Here is a 17,826-nt window from a genome sequence, read left to right on the forward strand (position 1 = left end):
CACACACACACACACACACACACACACACACACACACACACACACACACACACACACACACACACACACACACACACACACACACACACACACACACACACACACACACACACACACACACACACACACACACACACACACACACACACACAATTTCAATCTCTTCTTCCAGAACTAACAGATCATTTTAACCTCCAGAACTAACAGATCATTTTAACCTCCAGAACTAACAGATAATTTTAACCTCAGTCATTCTTCAGGAACAGCAAGGAGTCAAGGACACCCAATTTTATATGCATTGGGTCATGGATCCCTGTTGGATAAGATTCAATTTTCATATTCCTGGGACCACAATTTACAACACAATTGTGTAATAACAGAATCTGCTGCCATTTGAGATTATTCCTGTTTGATGATACAGTAATACACTATATACTGTAACTGATGTGGAATTTGCCAGGACACAGGTTCATCAAAAAGGCAGTCACTCAACCGAGGTCAACATGTTCCATTCAAAACAAAATGTCAAAGTAGATCCTCCCAAATAGTACAACATGTTCTCCCTCACATTTTAATTTCTACTCTTTATTTGAATCTCCTCTGCACATGCAAAGACATTTTTATTTCAGTCAGCAATAGCAAAAAAAAACACCAGTGATTCTCAACCTTTCTAATTTCAAGGAACTGTTATCGATACTTACAGCAGGTAGGTATAAAGATAAAGATCTTGTATGTCCTCTAGTTGTATTTACTGGTACATGTAATGTAATAATGGTGACCACTGGGGTCACCAGACCCCCACGTTTGAGAACTGATTTACAGGACAGCTGGCAGACCAATAGACTATTTGCGCTTTCCTCTACATCTCCCTCTGTCCTTGGAATTGGGCCCCAGCCGCCCCACCCTTCTTTCTTGGTTCTCACTTCACTGGTTCAAAGTCACTGTCATGCTCTCGCTCCTCGTCTGTCGAGTTCCCCTGGCGTTTGTCATTCTCGTCACCAACACCTAACGGTCTCTTCAATTGGTTCACGTCATCTAAGGTGAGCAATGTATTTTTCTTAGGCCTTCCTCTAGGTCTGCCTGTGGACTTGTATTTGTATCTCTCTTTTTTTGGTACCCGCTGTAACTGCTCATCATCAGGGTTGCACAATGTGTTACTTTGCTCAGTGGCCTCATCAGTATCAACACCACTGCTCTCCATTTCATCCATTTTAGCCTTGTCAGCATCAACATCACTGCTCTCCATTTCATCCATTTTAGCCTTCTCAGCATCAACAGCACTGCTCTCCATTTCATTTGTCTCATCTTTTTCTACCTCAGACTCATTCCAACTTGCCTTTTTCTTTGGCCTTCCTCTAGGTCTGCCTGTGGACCTTCTTATTTTTTTCACCTTTTTCTTTGGCCTTCCTCTAGGTCTGCCTGTGGACCTTCTTATTTTTTTCACCTTCTCCTCATCACCACCATTCCCAGCATTGCACAATGTGTCCTTACTTCGCTCAACCTCCTCAGCATCAACAGCACTGCTCTCCATTTCATTTGTCTCATCTTTTTCTACCTCAGATTCATTTCTACTTGTCTTCTCCATCTGAACATTCTCCCCTGGGTCAGGGACTTGTCCATGATAACGCTGGATGTGACTCTTCAGGCTAACATTGTGATTAAAGGACTTGTTACAGTGCTGACATTGATAGGGTTTCTCTCCTGTGTGGACACGCATGTGGGATTTGAGGTGGTTTGTTTGGGTGAATGAGCGCTGGCACACCTCACATACAAACTGCTTTGCTTTTGTGTGCACAACCATATGCCTCTCCAGTGAACCGGGACAGAAAAACTCCATGCTACATGTGTGACAAATGTGTTTTTTGGGGCCTCTGTGACTCAGCAGGTGTTTACGGCGCTCTTCGATCTTGGCAAACACCCGTGGACAGTCAGGACATTGATAGGGCTGCTTTCTAGGGGGATGCCTCTTCTCGTGTGCAAGTTTGTCTGCCCTCATTCTGAAGGTTGATAAACAGTACTTACACACATGCTTGTAGCCATCCTCATGGACCTTGCTGTGAGCTTTTAGAGTAACCTCACATACATATCTCTTGCCACACACATTACAAGAATAGGGCTTTTTGTTCTCACATGTGTGAGTCTGACTGTAGAAATATCTTCCGCATTCAGGACACAGTTGGCGGAAAGCCACGTCATGTCTGCCATCTGCATCAGACTCAATGTCTCCATTGTGGTGCTCCACGGGATCCCAATCGCTGTCTGAATTGCAATCTCCACCATCCACCTCGCTACTTTGTCCTTCATCGGAGGAGTCGTTATCATCACTAAAACCAACAGTTGCAGTAATGGCAGAACTCTCTGGATCACTGGTGCAGTTGTGAACGTCACCCGAGGGAACTGCCTGTAAGAGAGAAGAGATGAGCGGTAATGTCTGCAGTTTGGTCGGTAGTGTAGTTTGGTTTGTAATGTATGAAAGTTTGTCAAATGTTTTAATCGATAATTAACCATTTATTAACAGTTAGCTGAGATGGTTAGTAGTGGATGTGCAAAACCTTTTAATGGCAGAATAATAAATGAGTGGAAATGCTGTAGATTGTCTATTGGCAGGGTGAAAGGTTTAGGAGCTGCATGCCACTCTTGTTGCATGTATGGCTGCTATGTTTTTCTTTTCTTTTCCAAAAAATATGTTATACAAAGATTGGCTGTTATTTGTGTTTTGGCCACACAAATAGTGGCCACTGATACCCAAAACTATATAGTGCAACGTTATATACCTTCTCCATTTGCTGACTCCTCCAGTTTCTGTTGAAGTGGCATTGGGGGCACAGCTGATGAATAGTCAGGAAGGTCTCTATTGTCGTCTTCTGGACTTCACACATGGAGCCACACACTGGACACTCTTCAAACAGTTGGAGGAGACAGTCTTCATCCACAACATATGTAGGGACATGATTTATGGAGTGTGATGCTTGTCTGCCCAATGGATAGGTGAGAAGGGAAAAAGGCGACATTATACAAATGTCAACAATGCCAGAAATGACAGTCCAGTAATTGTGTTACTACCATAATAGTTCTATTGAACTAGCCATCACGATGATGCTTTGGAGCCGACTTACGATAGTGTGGCCTCTGTCAAGACAGATTCACCATCATCTAGTTTCAGCCGTCGTCTTTTAGAGGGTAGAAAGGGCTTCCGGAATGTTGAGCTCTGGACTGGAGGTGGTCTTTTCCATTGGAATGGTGTACCGATGCCAACACTCACAGAAAGCACACTTATCTGAGTACCTAATTAGAAAACATTGCCTATTTAACCACTTTCAAACTGGCGTAACTATTTAAACATGTGTAACCTATATTATGCAGGCCTAACACAATTATTACATAATCGCCTAATCGCAATTATTTGAAATCACAATTCATTTTTCATAATCCTCAATCATTTCCATGTTGAAAGGTCTAAAATGTGTCAGTGATTTCTTTGTATATTTAAGTTATTTGTCATATCTTAATGGTCAACTAATCGCCCTAATATTATGTATTCCATGTGACAGACCTTGACTTTTGGTGAGTCTCCTGGTCCAGGAGACTTGGGTGCCATAAGATCTATTCAGTTGGGGGATGATCGTGTATTGGGTGGCAACAGATATCTTCTGTCGAGAGTCAGTCTGGCAAGCTATGTCCCTGGAAAATTTGAGCTGCGAAAGAAAAACCTAGGAACAATTTGGAACATGTCAGGGAAGAATATGTTACCTTCTTCCATCATTTGATTATACAATCCACACACTGAACCTGGCAAAAAAAAAAGAATTAGCAGGGACAACATAAAATAACTATGATCTCTATTCAATTATTTAAATGTGTCAGATTTAGCCAAAAGAAGATCTGCATAATGTAACTTGCACAACACAGTGCATTAAATTTGATGGTGGTCGGGTGTCATTTAAGTAAGATAAATAAGAGTATGTTCATTAAAACTTTAATTTATTGTCAGACTCAGTCCATTATTTAGAAAAACATTGTGTTGTAATTTTTTATGGAATGAAAATCAATATAATTAAGTAGCCGGCTGGACTTAATTGAGTAGGTTGAGGCGTCTCTGGCAGCGTTCTTTAGGAAAGTACTCTAAGTGAGGTCTTATGTTCTACAATCTACATCCTCTCTAATTATTCCCTGTTAGTAAGTTTAGTTAGCAGTTTCCTGTTTCCATCTGCCGTTAAGATTTTTGGTTCAATTAGTATTAATTAAATGCATAACTAAAATAATTTCAGTGATACTTACAGCATGTGCTTTTGCCTCTTCGGCAGCGGTCCTCAGAATCTTGCGGTTCTTACGTGGAAAACCCCCGTCGTTCCGCACTAGACCAGCTGAAACTCCACATTTGTCCTTGGCTTTATCGCAGACAGAGTTTTCTGTGGTGAAAACAAACAGTTATTAGCCCCTCAAAAAGAAAGTGTCTCCAGTGCCTGTTTTCCTGTGTGCCAACAGACTATGTGTGAGTCTGCTCAACCTTGGTGACACAATTCTGGTATTGGAAGCAAGAGTGTTGAGTTGACTCACCAACATCAACGTCAGATACGGAGGTTGAAGAAGAGTCATCGGAGTCAGACACTGAGGATGAAGAGTCGTCTTCTTTGTTAGTGTCAGCTGCAAGGCTCTATTCAAAAATGCAGAACGTACAACCATTACCAACATGCAACGGTACAAAATAACACTTTAACAGAAAGGAGTTGCTTTTTGACTGTGGTGACTGGTGACACCTCGCCCTTGAGTCTGTCCGAACAACTTGTATGACATAACAAAAAAACTACAAAAACATCCTTGTTAGAGAACCTAATTAAAACCATCTCCGTCCACACGTTTAATTCACATACACTGGGAAGTACCTGGTGTTGTATCTTCAGGTCAGGCAGAGTAACACGATTGTTAAATATTGTGAAAATATTTGCTAATGCAACTCTACCTGTGAGAGTTGATTATTGGACATGATTGCGAAAACCCCTCCCACTGCCTCGGAGAAGGCTGAGCCAAAACAAAGTGTCACACATATTCTAGCTGGCTTCCCTGTACTGAAATGCTTTGAAAAGGCTGTGGGAATTCCAATATTTTACACTCATCCATCCATCCATCTTCAACCGCTTATCCGTAGTCGGGTCACAGGGGAAACAGCTCGACCAGAGTGCTCCAGACTTCCCTCTCCAGAGCAACATTAGTGACTTCCTCCAGTGAGTCTCTTGTGTGACTGAACTTCTCACCCTATCTCTAAGGGAGAAGCCAGCCATCCGTCAAAGAAGACTCATTTTGGCCGCTTGTATTCGCGACCTTATTCTTTCGGTCATGACCCACACTTCATGACCATAGGTGAGAGTAGGAACAAAGATTGCTCAGTAGAAGCTTTGCCTTCTGGCTCAACTCTCTTTTCGTCACAACAGTGCGGTACAGCGACTTCAATACCGCCCCTGCCGCTCAGATTATCCAGCTGATCTCCTTCTCCGTCCACCCCTCACTCATGAACAAGACCCCGAGATACTTAAACTCCTTCACCTTGGGTAATGCCTCATTCCCTACCTGGACTGCACAATCCACCTGTTTCCTGCTGAGAACCATAACCTCAGATTTGGAGATACTGATCCTCCTCCCAGCCGCCCTACACTTGGCTGCGAACCGATCCAGTGAGAACTGCAGGTCTTGGACCGATGGTGCCATCAGGACCACATCATCTGCAAAGAGCAGTGATGCAACCCTTAGCTCACCGAGCCGTATACACTCTCCGCCATGACTCCGCCTCGAGATCCTGTCCATGAAAATCACAAACAGGATAGGTGACAATGCATAGCCCTGGCGGAGGCCAACCCCCACCGGAAACGAATCCGACTTACTCCCGAGCACACGGACACAGCTCTCGCTTTGGGTGTACAGAAATTGGATGGCCCTGGCCTCAACAAGGTCCCCCTCACCCCATACTCCCGCAGCACCTCCCACAGAACCTCCCGGGGGACCCGGTCATATGCCTTCTCCAAATCCACAAAACACATGTTTTTAAACAGTGGGACCACCACCCCAGTCTGCCACTCCCTCGGCACTGCCCCAGACTTCCATGCAATGTTGAAAAGGCGTATCAACCAAGACCTCAATTCACTATGTGTAGTGAATCTTGTGGACCAGACCCATTGCAAGATGCTGTACTCTGTCGTCAACTCTGAAAGCCATTGATGGATAGATTTGATTTTGCCCACAACCAATATCAAGGTTTCTCCATGTCACTCATATTTGTAACAATGTCCCTATCATATCTCTCTGGCCTAGCGCGCCCCTAGTTGTTTGTTGTTTTGTCCCCGTCCTGTTGTGCATTTCATGGCCTTATCATTATTTAAGTCATGTCTCATCCTGGTGGCCATTTTATCACCGGAAAGATTTGCATCCAGGATGGAACCTAGGTACTGGTAGGTCATTTCGTATTTTCGTGTGATAATATCACCCACTTTAACCAAGAAGCCATCAGCCTAGCTGAGATTACTATTTGATCCAAAGAGAATGGATTCAGTTTTTCTCAGGTATAAAGATAGTTTGTTATCAGCGAGCCAGGTGCACATTCTACCGAGTTCAGAGCTGAGGGCCTTTTCAACCTGCAGTTTATTCCTGTCTGAGACCAGTAGTGCCGAGTCATCTGTAAACAGGAACAAGTTGCAGTCACAAGCCATGTCATGTTGTTTTCTTGTTCACTCTCTCTCACTCACACACACACACACACACACACACACACACACACACACACACACACACACACACACACGAGGGGGGGGACAGCGTTCCGTTCACCTCCACCATCTGTTCTCTCCCCTTCAGGTAGGATTGCATCCAGCTCACTGATGTGCTATCAAAACCAATTGCTTTTAGCTTATTATTAACCAGTATGGAGTGGTTCAGTGTCGAAAGCCTTTTGGAGGTCCAGCATGGCCATGGCGGCGCTGCAGTATTTGCCAGCATCCACCTCGTGTTTGATGTGGTTGATAAAAAAAAAGCTTGTACTGTGGGAACCAACACACAGGCATCGATCGAGAGGACGTCCCACACCGACCTACGTGGACGTACTAAAGAAAGATGCTGGTGCAGAAAGCACAAATGAGCTGGCCAGATGTATGGAGAACCGAGACGACTGGAGACGCCGATGGAGGGAGAAATAGAGGAGGCATGTGTCAGTGGAGTGGGGTGTTCTGAAGCCAGATTGGAATTTGTGCATTTGCTGCATGGGTTACAGGGCACTCCGTTTTTTCACTCAGTTAGTTGTTACCATTACCATTACCAGTTAAATTAAAATCGTCTTTAGTAGTTGGCCACATCAAGCTTGTCAGTGACTGATGAGTGTTGTTCAATTTTGATGTTTATGTTTGTAAACCTGGTTTTCAGTTTCTGACTGCAGCATGGTTGTTGAGTAGCTTCCAGAGCTCCAGTGGATTGTTTTTGTTTTCCTCTGCTTTATCATTGATAGTTTATTTTTGCAGATTTGGTCATGGCAGTTATGTTTCTTTGCTGATTTGTATAGAAATACAATTTGGAACATTTGGTATAGTGAGAGAATAGTACTGCCTGTAGCAGACAACCCGCAGCACTCCAGGTTCAAACAAAATCCTTATAGGTGCAAGGCTCGAGGATATAAGTAGAGATGAAGAATGCCAGCACTCATTGTATGTCCTTTTGCATGATTTTATTTACCTCTGACTGACAAACGGACGCGTTTCGGCCTGTATGGCCTTCCTCAGCGAACATTTGGTATAGCTATTACGCTCACACAGTAGCTCACAGTTGTACCCTCACAGTACAACAGGAAAAAGCCCTGGATGGAGTCTACACAAGAATGCTACGAATGGCACTAGGTGTCACATGGACGGACTGCATCAGAAATGTGGACCTCTATGGGGACCTACCACGCGTCACGGACAAAGTCAGAGAGAGAAGGATGAGGCTGGCAGGGCACTGCCTCAGGCACCCAGAACTTGAGGCAAGTAAATTGACCCTATGGGAGCCAACCCAGGGCAAAGCCAGGAGGGGAAAGAAGCGTACCACCTATGGCTGACAACACTGCAGAGCTCAAGAACCTGATGTTGGATAGGAATTTGTGGAGGGCAGCGATCCAGGAATCCTGAGTTGGTGTTGGCTAGACCTCACTCTCACAGCAACTAGTAGCTCTGGGCGTTAGGAACACTTCTGCCACTATGGACCAGAGCTAGGCTCTGAGTCACAGTATTAGCGTGCAAATCTACCAGCGCAAGCACAATGACAGCACATACATTTTCATTTGCGCAGAGCCATTTATCTCAAAGCATTTTAAGGCATCCACCCTTTTGTTGAGAAGTGAAATATAGTAAACCACCTCCGCCCAGAAACTTCGGGAGTGTATAGCATGTTAGTTATGGGGGAAAAAAGCATTATTAACACGTAAACACTCACTCTGTTTATCTCTATCATGGCACACGCTCGCGACTGTGAAGGTTCAGGTTGGGTAACTGTGGCTGATGGAGCACCAGAAACGGCAACATTGACTGTGGGAACAGCATCCGAATTCAATCTCAGCTGTTTGATTAGTCCAGCTTTCCACTGCCCATAGCCATCATAATCACTCGGAGTAAAGTGGATCCCACATATCGTCGACACACCAGGAATTCCACGAATCCAGTCTGCTCTCTTGATCTGTGCAAAGAGGTCCCACTTGCGAGCAATCTTCTCGTTTTTTGGCCAAAAGTGCAAAGTTACACCATCACACTGTGAGTTACTGCACCCTCCAATAACGCAACTCCTAGGCATCTTGTTAGCTTTTAAAAGGGCTGTTTTGCTTTTAAAAATATGTTTTGGTAAAAGTAAACTGACTAAAACGAAACTACTACTACTCCAACTAATACTAAAACTAAACTACTACTATACTAAACTAATACTACTACTAATACACAATTCCAACTCTGCACTACTAACTACACAACTGTCTCCGTCACTGTCTGAGCAACGTGCAATGTTAACTTGTTGTGCTAGGCTAGCCGACTCAAGCCGAAGCCCCCATCTCACCCTGACGTCACGTGATGACGCGTTCGGTTGTTTTCCGAATGCAAGCCTGTTCACGCAGAGCCATAGCATAGATAGAGTAACTAACAGAGTTACGACATTGAGGGGGCAGAAAACAGCCTGGTCACGCGGTTCATGTACTCGCGCGAGCCCATAGACTCCAATGCATTCCGTAAACTTACGGTAGTCCCTTTTCAATAGAAGTCTAGAAGAGCCTGGCCCCATGAAGTGAACGGAGTTGTCGTAACTCTGTCTTACTCTATGGCTCTGTGTTCAGAGAGCTCTGAACACTGTTCTTCAAACTGTGCCTGTGTCTTGTTTTTTTCTAAAACGTTTTTTTTACTGGACATCCTAAAGGGGTCTGATGATATACGGTAGGCATCATTACTTTTAAAAGGTCCCTGCTCCCCCCCTTTAATTAGATATACTCAAGTAAAGTAATATCTAAAAATTGTATGAAGTAAATGTACTTTCCACCACTACCGAATTAAAGCCTCTTCTACAGGGAGCTCTGTTTAAGTAGTATTTTATTTTTGAGGTGTTCCTACGTCCGTCCGTCCGTGTGTGTGTGCGCGCGCGTGCCTGCATGTATAGTGTACGGTATGTGTGTCCGAGACTCCGAGCACAGAAAGCTGCAACACGAAATAATCAAAGTACAGTAGGATACTACTAGCACACTACAACACAGGTTCCAGGAGGTCCCCTGTACTGGCCATCACAACAAGAAACCGTTTTATTTCACTATTATTCTACCTGCTAGAAGTAAGAATTAGGTTCGACTCTCCACTGTAATAGAGTAGAATTATGTACTAAATCTAATGTTGTCTCATACAGTGTGAGATCCTTTCAATGTCTCCACCAGGCCGAAGGCATGGGGAGAGAGTATGTTTTGCACTCTGTGTGTGTGTGTGTGTGTCTGTGTGTGTGCGCGTCCGTCCGTCCATCCATCCTCTGTTGCCAGCTAATCTCCGGCACCGTTACCCCGGTCGTTGCCAAATTTTGCACGCACACTCCCTGGATATTGCCAACGATGAACCTCTCTGCCCCACATTTTCCAGTATGGCCTGTTATGGCGCTGACTTTTGAAAAACACATTTTTTTATATTACTCCTCCAGATTCTGTCCAAAAATCCTGCACATCGCTACACACTATCTCTATATAGTCATGTGTTCAAGACGGATCTGTCCGATATTTCATATTCCATCCTAATTGGCTAACATTGGCTTTCAAAGTTTGCAGGATTGGCCCGTTTTGAACAAAAGGCCTCAAATCATGAACGCAGCGTGCAATTTACTTGAAATCTTTCACAGCTATAGGCTAATATGTTGATAACCCCGTCCCGTCCCCCTGTCTCACAGCAGCGATACTTCTGACTGTCCCTAAAATTAACAGTTTGGATCTGGTCACCCTATACAGTAACATTATTAATGTTCCAAGTTCAACTATGGTGAAGATCATTACAAGTGTAAAAACGTTGGTGATATGAGCCCCCATCCAGATGAGGGTGGGAAGAGTCATATTCAATGTGTGATATCCTATGACCTATATGTACACACTACACAGTATCATGTACAAAGTATGTTATCTATTTGCAGCGTCACTCTAACATTGATTGAAGTATTTATTAACAGATTGGAGAATTACAGTACATTTCAAGCACAACTCAATACAAAACTGTTAACTGTGGACGACACCATAAAGCATTACACTTGTTTACAATAGGGTCCACCATGTTCAATTCATCATAACATTTTGAGACGTACAAATATACACTTCTATATAGCCAAAAACAGGAAATCATCATAGAGGAGGTAAAAAGGGAAAAAAAAACATATACAGTGAGGGGAAAAAGGGGTGGGTGGTGGATTCAGATTTTACGGGGGCCAGTTTCGAATTGTAGCCGCCCGTAGGTGCCCTTTGCGAGTGTTTTTTTAGGAGTCAAGGGATTTGCATGTCTTAATGACTGTTGGTAGGGCGTTCCAAATTTTGGTGGCATATAGAGTGAAATTAATTTAGAGCTAACAAATAATAGCTAATAAAGTGCCCCTCAGTGAGTAGAGGCTCCACCATGAACAGGTGACTGGATGCAAGGCACTGCATTTGGTTTCAGCCTCACGCGATTCAGAGCTTTGAAACCAAGGGCCAGCCTGTGTTCCATGAGATCCCCTGGCATGTAGTTCTCATCACTGAAGTGGGCTGCACAGATGACTGTGTTGACACTGACAACGCAGTAAAATGAGCTCTCTTCAAATGGACAAACCTGACCCACGATCTGAAAGCTTTACTGCTTTTCTTTGGAAACGCCTGTGTTTTGTAGCCAGTTTGGAATGGGTACACCCAGCACAAACACAAATATCAATGAACCATGTTTTAAAATACCAAGACAACAAGTTTCATGTTGGTAGACTGCAGTGCAAACACAATGTAGTGTATATAAGTCAACGAGTGAAACCAAATGTGGCCTGGTGACGCAAGGTTACCATGTAATAGCATGCTAGGAATCGGATGCTACCCAGCTATGAGCAAAATCAGCAAAATCATCACAAAGTGTTGTGCGCACACGCACACACACACACTTTTATTTCAATCTCTTCTTCCAGAACAAATAGATCATTTTAACCTCCGTCATTCTTCAGGAACAGCAAGGACACCCAATTTGATATGCAAGGATCCCCATTTGATAAGATTAAAATGTATACTCTTATTTGAATCATACCTGTCATTTCAGTCAGGTATAAAGATAATAGTGAAACTGATCATCTTGTATGTTCTCTAGTTGTATTTACTGGTACATGTAATGTAATAATGGTGACCACTGGGGTCACCAGACCCCCACGTTTGAGAACTGATTTACAGGACAGCAGCCAGACGAATAGACTCTATTTGCGCTTTCCTCTACATCTCCCTCTGTCCTTGGAATTGGGCCCCATCCGCCCCACCCTTCTTTCTTGGTTCTCACTTCACTGGTTCAAAGTCACTGTCATGCTCTCGCTCCTCGTCTGTCGAGTTCCCCTGGCGTTTGTCATTCTCGTCACCAACACCTAACGGTCTCTTCAATTGGTTCACGTCATCTAAGGTGAGCAATGTATTTTTCTTAGGCCTTCCTCTAGGTCTGCCTGTGGACTTATATTTGTATCTCTTTTTTTTTGGTACCCGCTGTAACTGCTCATCATCAGGGTTGCACAATGTGTTACTTCGCTCAGCGGCCTCATCAGTATCAACACCACTGCTCTCCATTTCATCCGTTTTAGCCTTCTCAGCATCAACAGCACTGCTCTCCATTTCATTTGTCTCATCCTTTTCTACCTCAGACTCATTCCAACTTGTCTTCTCCATCTGAACATTCTCCCCTGGGTCAGGGACTTGTTCATGATAACGCTGGATGTGACTCTTCAGGCTAACATTGTGATTAAAGGACTTGTCACAGTGCTGACATTGATAGGGTTTCTCTCCTGTGTGGACAAGCATTTGTGATTTGAGGTGGTTTGTTTGGGTGAATGAGCGCACCTCACATACAAACTGCTTTGCTTTTGTGTGCACAACCATATGCCTCTCCAGTGAACTGGGACAGAAAAACTCCATGCTACATGTTTGACAAATGTGTTTTTTGGGGCCTCTGTGACTCAGCAGGTGTTTACGGCGCTCTTCGATCTTGGCAAACACCCGTGGACAGTCAGGACATTGATAGGGCTGCTTTCTAGGGGGATGCCTCTTGTCATGTGCAAGTTTGTCTGCCCTCGTTCTGAAGGTTGATAAACAGTACTTACACACATGCTTGTAGCCATTCTCATGGACCTTGCTGTGAGCTTTTAGAGTAACCTCACATACATATCTCTTGCCACACACATTACAAGAATAGGGCTTTTTGTTCTCACATGTGTGAGTCTGCCTAAAGAAATATTTTCCGCATTCAGGACACAGTTGGCGGAAAGCCACGTCATGTCTGCCATCTGCATCAGACTCACTGTCTGCAAGCTCGATGTCTCCATTGTGGTGCTCCACGGGATCCCAATCGCTGTCTGAATTGCAATCTCCACCATCCACCTCGCTACTTTGTCCTTCATCGGAGGAGTCGTTTTCATCACTAAAACCAACAGTTGCAGTAATGGCAGAACTCTCTGGATCACTGGTGCAGCTGTGAACGTCATCCGAGGGCACTGCCTGTAAGAGAGAAGAGATGAGCGGTAATGTCTGCAGTTTGGTCGGTAGTGTAGTTTGGTTTGTATGTATGAAAGTTTGCCAAATGTTTTAATCGATAATTAACCATTTATTAACAGTTAGCTGAGATGGTTAGTAGTGGATGTGCAAAACCTTTTAATGTTAGAATAATAAATGGGTGGTATGAAATGCTGATTTTCTATTGGCAAGGTGAAAACTTTAGGAGCTGCATGCCACACTTGTTACATCGCAGCATGTATGGCTGCCATGTTTTTCTTTTCTTTTCCAAACAATATGTTATATGTTATATATATGTTTTTTACCTTACAAAGATTGGCTGCCATGTTCTTTGTGTTTTGGCCATGCAAATATTGGCCACTGATACCCAAAACTAGATGCAACTAGTGCAACGTAATATACCTTCTCCATTTGCTGACTCCTCCAGTTTCGATTGAAGTGGCATTGGGGGCAGAGTTGATGAATAGTCAGGAAGGTCTCTATTGTCGTCTTCTGGACTTCACACATGGAGCCACACACTGGACACTCTTCAAACAGTTGGAGGAGACAGTCTTCATCCACAACATATGTAGGGACATGATTTATGGAGTGTGATGCTTGTCTGCCCAATGGATAGGTGAGAAGGGAAAGGCGACATTAAACAAATGTCAACAATGCCAGAAATGACAGTCCAGTAATTGTGTTACTACCATAATAGTTCTATTGAACTAGCCATCACGATGATGCTTTGGAGCCGACTTACGATAGTGTGGCCTCTGTCAAGACAGATTTACCATCATCTAGTTTCAGCCGTCGTCTTTTAGAGGGTAGAAAGGGCTTCCGGAATGTTGCGCTCTGGACTGGAGGTGGTCTTTTCCATTGGAATGGTGTACCGATGCCAACACTCACAGAAAGCACACTTATCTGGGTACCTAATTAGAAAACAATGCCTGTTTAACCACTTTCAAACTGGCGTAACTATTAAAACATGTGTAACCTATATTATGCAGGCCTGACAATTATTACATGATCGCCTGCGCAATTATTTGAGATAATCGCAATTATTTGAGATAATCGCAATTATTTGAGATAATCGCAATTATTTGAGATAATCGCAATTATGTTTGCATAATTGTCAATCGTTTCCATGTTGAAAGATCTTAAATGTGTCAGAGGCCCTCAATTTGTTATTACGAAGCCTAAATAGTGAAACAGAAATACAAATTGTAACGGTCCAATGTTCAATGCAAAAAAGTATGACAATTAAATGTCAACTTAAATGTTGTAATCGTTGTAATGTGGCAGACCTTGACTTTTGGTGAGTCTCCTGGTCCAGGAGACTTGGGTGCCGTAAGATCTTTTCAGTCGGGGGTCAGCTCTGATGATCGTGGACTGGGTGGCAACCGATCTCTTCTGTCGAGAGTCAGTCTGGCAACCGTCAGTCTGACAAGCTATGTCCCTGGAAAGTTTGAACTGCGAAAGAAAATCCTAGGAACAATTTGGAACATGTCAGGAAAGAATATGTTATCTTCTTCTATAATTTGATTGTACAATCTAGAAATGATTACTGAACCCGAAAAAGCTGTTTTTAGCAGGGACAACACAAAATAACTATGATCTCTATTCAATTATGTAAATGTGTCAGATTTAGCCAAAAGAAGATCTGCATAATGTAACTTGCACAACTCAGTGCAGTAAATTTGATGGTGGTCGTGTGTCATTTAAGCAAGATAAATAAGAGTATGTTCATTCAAACTTGAATGTATTGTCAGACTCAGTCCATTAGAAGTTAGCAGTTTCCCGTTTCCAATTTGTAAGCAATAATGTGACTGAGGGTCCGGGGGATGGTGACATTATATTCCTGGTGATTGTGGAAAAAACCCAGAAACATAGGGCATATATCTTGGCTGCTTGAGTGTGTGTAAATAATCGTTCCATAAAACAACTTCATCTACATTGTAGCGGTAACAAACATTTCAGTGATATGTCACTTACAGCATGTGCTTTTGACTCCTCAGCAGCGGTCCTCAGAATCTTGCGGTTCCTAGATGGAAAACCTGCGTCGTTCCGTACTAGACCAGCTGAAACTCCACATTTGTCCTGGGCTTTATCACCGACAGAGTTTTCTGTGGTGAGAACAAACAGTGAGAACAAACAGTTATTAGCCCCCCAAAGTGCCTCCAGTGCCTGTTGTCATGTGTGCCAAGTGCCAACATACTATGCGTGAGTCCGCTCAACCTTGGTGACACAATTCTGGTATTGGAAGCAAGAGTGTTGAGTTGACTCACCAACATCAATGTCAGATACGGAGGTTGAAGAAGCGTCATCGGAGTCAGACACTGAGGATGAAGAGTCGTCTTCTTTGTTAGTGTCAGCTGCAAGGCTCTATTCAAAAACGCAGAACGTACAACCATTTCCAACATGCAACGGTACAAAATAACACTGTAACAGAGATGAGTTGCTTTTTGACTGTGGTGACTGGTTACACCGCAGTCTAACCGTTCATCTAATCATTTATTTTCTTAGAGGCGTTTGGTTTTGTGGCAGCCGCAGGAAAAGGGCATGCCCTTCAAATGTGCCCTTCCACTTGCGAGCAAACGTATCGTTCTTTGGCCAAAAGTGCAACGTTAATCCATCATAGTTGGAGTTACTGCACCCTCCAATAACGCAAGTTCTGGGCATCTTATTAGCTTTTAAAAATATGTTTTGTTGAGCTTGAAAAAAAAGCTGTTTTGGTAAAAGATACTACTACTAAAACTAAACTACCGTACTACCACTGATACCACTAATACACAATTCCGACCCTGCACTTCAACTCCCTCAGTCTATACAGTGTATTATTTTTTTTGTTTTGTTTTTGGTTGAATGTTTTTTGTATATTCCACCCCCCCCTACTATGGTTACTTAGGTTGTTTTATGTGTATGCCGTGGCTGCATGATTCTGAGAGTGACGTAATGAAGACATGTACCAATGCCAGGGTATAACTGGCTCTCGATGGTGACGTAATAAAGATATGTTTCAGTGTCGGGTGGATTAAAGGTAATGCCTCTATGTATACATGTATGTAATCTGAAACCTACCTTTATCACAACACCATCGAGAGCCAGTTATACCCTGGCATTGGTAGATATCTTCATTATGTCACTCTCGAATCATGCAGCCACGGCATACGGATCGGAGCACCGGACAAACAACTTTACTTGCGCGCGTAATGAAAGCCTCTTCTACAGGGAGCTCTGTTTAAGTCTTTTTTTTATTTATCGTTTATCCTTAGGGAGTCGATAGATTCATTATTTTGAAAAGGAAAGGTCCCTGGTTCTCTGGTCTAGGAATAATTTCCTTTTTTTTCGTGACCACTTGCAAATGAGGGTCCCGCATAGGATGAAATGGAACCCTTGGTGGAATCTTAAGTTTAAAAATCACTCCCATATGAAATGAGGGGTGCCCTTATCATCATACATCCTCTCATTCTGTCCAATCACAATTTGCGTCCTCACTTTTCCGTCTTCAGTGTTTGCGTTTACACAAACCCGGAAAGCTGGGCATAGGAGGGGCTAGCACCCCTCAAAAATAACTAGCCAAATAATGTTTTGGTTTTTGTGGTTGTGAAAAAATCTACATGCCAATGCCTCAATGATGAACACTCACCCGGTTGACCTCGACCACTGCAGGGGTTTGCGATTGCTGCTGAACACCTGTGTCCGGAGCACCAACGCTGACATGCACTGACGGAACGGCATGGCTTTTCAGTCTCAGCCTCGGGGACAAACCAGCTTTCCACTGGTGGTAGTCGGACGGCAGAAAGTGGATCCCACATATATTGGACACACCAGGAATTCCATGAACCCAGTCCGTTCTCTTGATCTGTGCAAAGAGGTCCCACTTACGAGCAAGATTTTCATTCGTAGGCCAAAAGTGCAAAGTAAATCCATCATAGTCGGAGTTACTGCACCCTTCGATAACACAGCGCCTTTGCTGTTGAACACCCATGTCTGTAGCACCAGAGCTGACATTGACCGTTGGTACGGCATCATTATTCAGTCTCAGCCTTGAGATCATTCCAGCTTTCCACTGCCCATAGTTGTCATAGTCAGACGGCAGAAAGTGGCTTCCACATATAATGGACACGCCCGGGATTCCATTTACCCAATCTGCTCGCTTGATCCGTGCAAAGAGGTCCCACTTATGAGCAAGCTTCTCGTTTTTGGGCCAACAGTGCAAAGTAACTCCATCATAGTTGGAGTTACTGCACCCTCCAATGGCGCACCGCTTTGGCATGCTGTTAGCTTTTTTTTCTTAAAAAAAAAAAAAGCTGTTGAAATAAGAAAAGAAAGCTATTAAATCGCATGGATTGGATACCACATGAAACTCTGCAACACTATACACAAATATAGCCAATGGTCAAAAAGTGCATTTAGTGTTGAAGTATGAGATGGCTGATACATGATCAGCTCTGCAAGCTGATAAAGATACAACATTGTACTTAAGGTAGGGTATTGTAAATTAAATTGCTTTGTTAAAATAATAGTAAACAGAAAATGCAGTTTCAGGTCAGGATACCAATTTGATCCAATCAGGGAGAGAACTCACAGAGACAGGCCTGTAGTCTGTTACGCTT

The 17,826-nt window shown here is 43.4% G+C and overlaps 2 protein-coding genes across 2 annotated transcripts; both read right to left on the reverse strand.

The window, feature by feature from the left end:
- Positions 1–703: 703 nt before the first annotated feature.
- On the reverse strand, positions 704–9,006 carry LOC306942989 (uncharacterized protein). Its single transcript, XM_079529195.1, has 7 exons — positions 8,446–9,006; positions 4,558–4,654; positions 4,279–4,409; positions 3,554–3,710; positions 3,117–3,285; positions 2,775–2,973; positions 704–2,401 (listed from the first exon to the last, which is right to left on the reverse strand). Exons 1-7 carry the CDS (start codon positions 8,797–8,799, stop codon positions 920–922), a joined length of 2,589 nt encoding a protein of 862 aa, XP_079385321.1. The 5' UTR covers positions 8,800–9,006; the 3' UTR covers positions 704–919.
- A 1,737-nt stretch (positions 9,007–10,743) lies between these two features.
- LOC306942990 (uncharacterized protein) lies at positions 10,744–17,481 on the reverse strand. The gene is made up of 7 exons (XM_079529196.1): positions 16,857–17,481; positions 15,496–15,592; positions 15,203–15,333; positions 14,515–14,695; positions 13,971–14,139; positions 13,631–13,829; positions 10,744–13,213 (listed from the first exon to the last, which is right to left on the reverse strand). Exons 1-7 carry the CDS (start codon positions 17,265–17,267, stop codon positions 12,008–12,010), a joined length of 2,394 nt encoding a protein of 797 aa, XP_079385322.1. The 5' UTR covers positions 17,268–17,481; the 3' UTR covers positions 10,744–12,007.
- Between the last annotated feature and the right edge of the window lie 345 nt (positions 17,482–17,826).

Source organism: Electrona antarctica (genome assembly GCF_951216825.1).
Source record: "Electrona antarctica genome assembly, chromosome: 19".
NCBI classification, from domain to species: Eukaryota; Metazoa; Chordata; class Actinopteri; order Myctophiformes; family Myctophidae; genus Electrona; species Electrona antarctica.

Bases quoted from the DNA above. Each gene is read 5' to 3' on its own strand.
- LOC306942990 (XM_079529196.1), bottom strand. From the start codon at position 17,267: ATGATCTCAAGGCTGAGACTGAATAATGATGCCGTACCAACGGTCAAT. The intron at 15,593-16,856 runs GTGAGTGTTCAT...GTTTTTGAATAG, and splicing joins CAGTGGTCGAGGTCAACCGG to AGCCTTGCAGCTGACACTAA. The intron at 13,214-13,630 runs GTATATTACGTT...TCTCTCTTACAG, and splicing joins GGAGTCAGCAAATGGAGAAG to GCAGTGCCCTCGGATGACGT.
- LOC306942989 (XM_079529195.1), bottom strand. From the start codon at position 8,799: ATGCCTAGGAGTTGCGTTATTGGAGGGTGCAGTAACTCACAGTGTGAT. The intron at 3,711-4,278 runs GTAAGTATCACT...AATTGTTCCTAG, and splicing joins AAGAGGCAAAAGCACATGCT to GTTTTTCTTTCGCAGCTCAA. The intron at 2,402-2,774 runs GTATATAACGTT...TCTCTCTTACAG, and splicing joins GGAGTCAGCAAATGGAGAAG to GCAGTTCCCTCGGGTGACGT.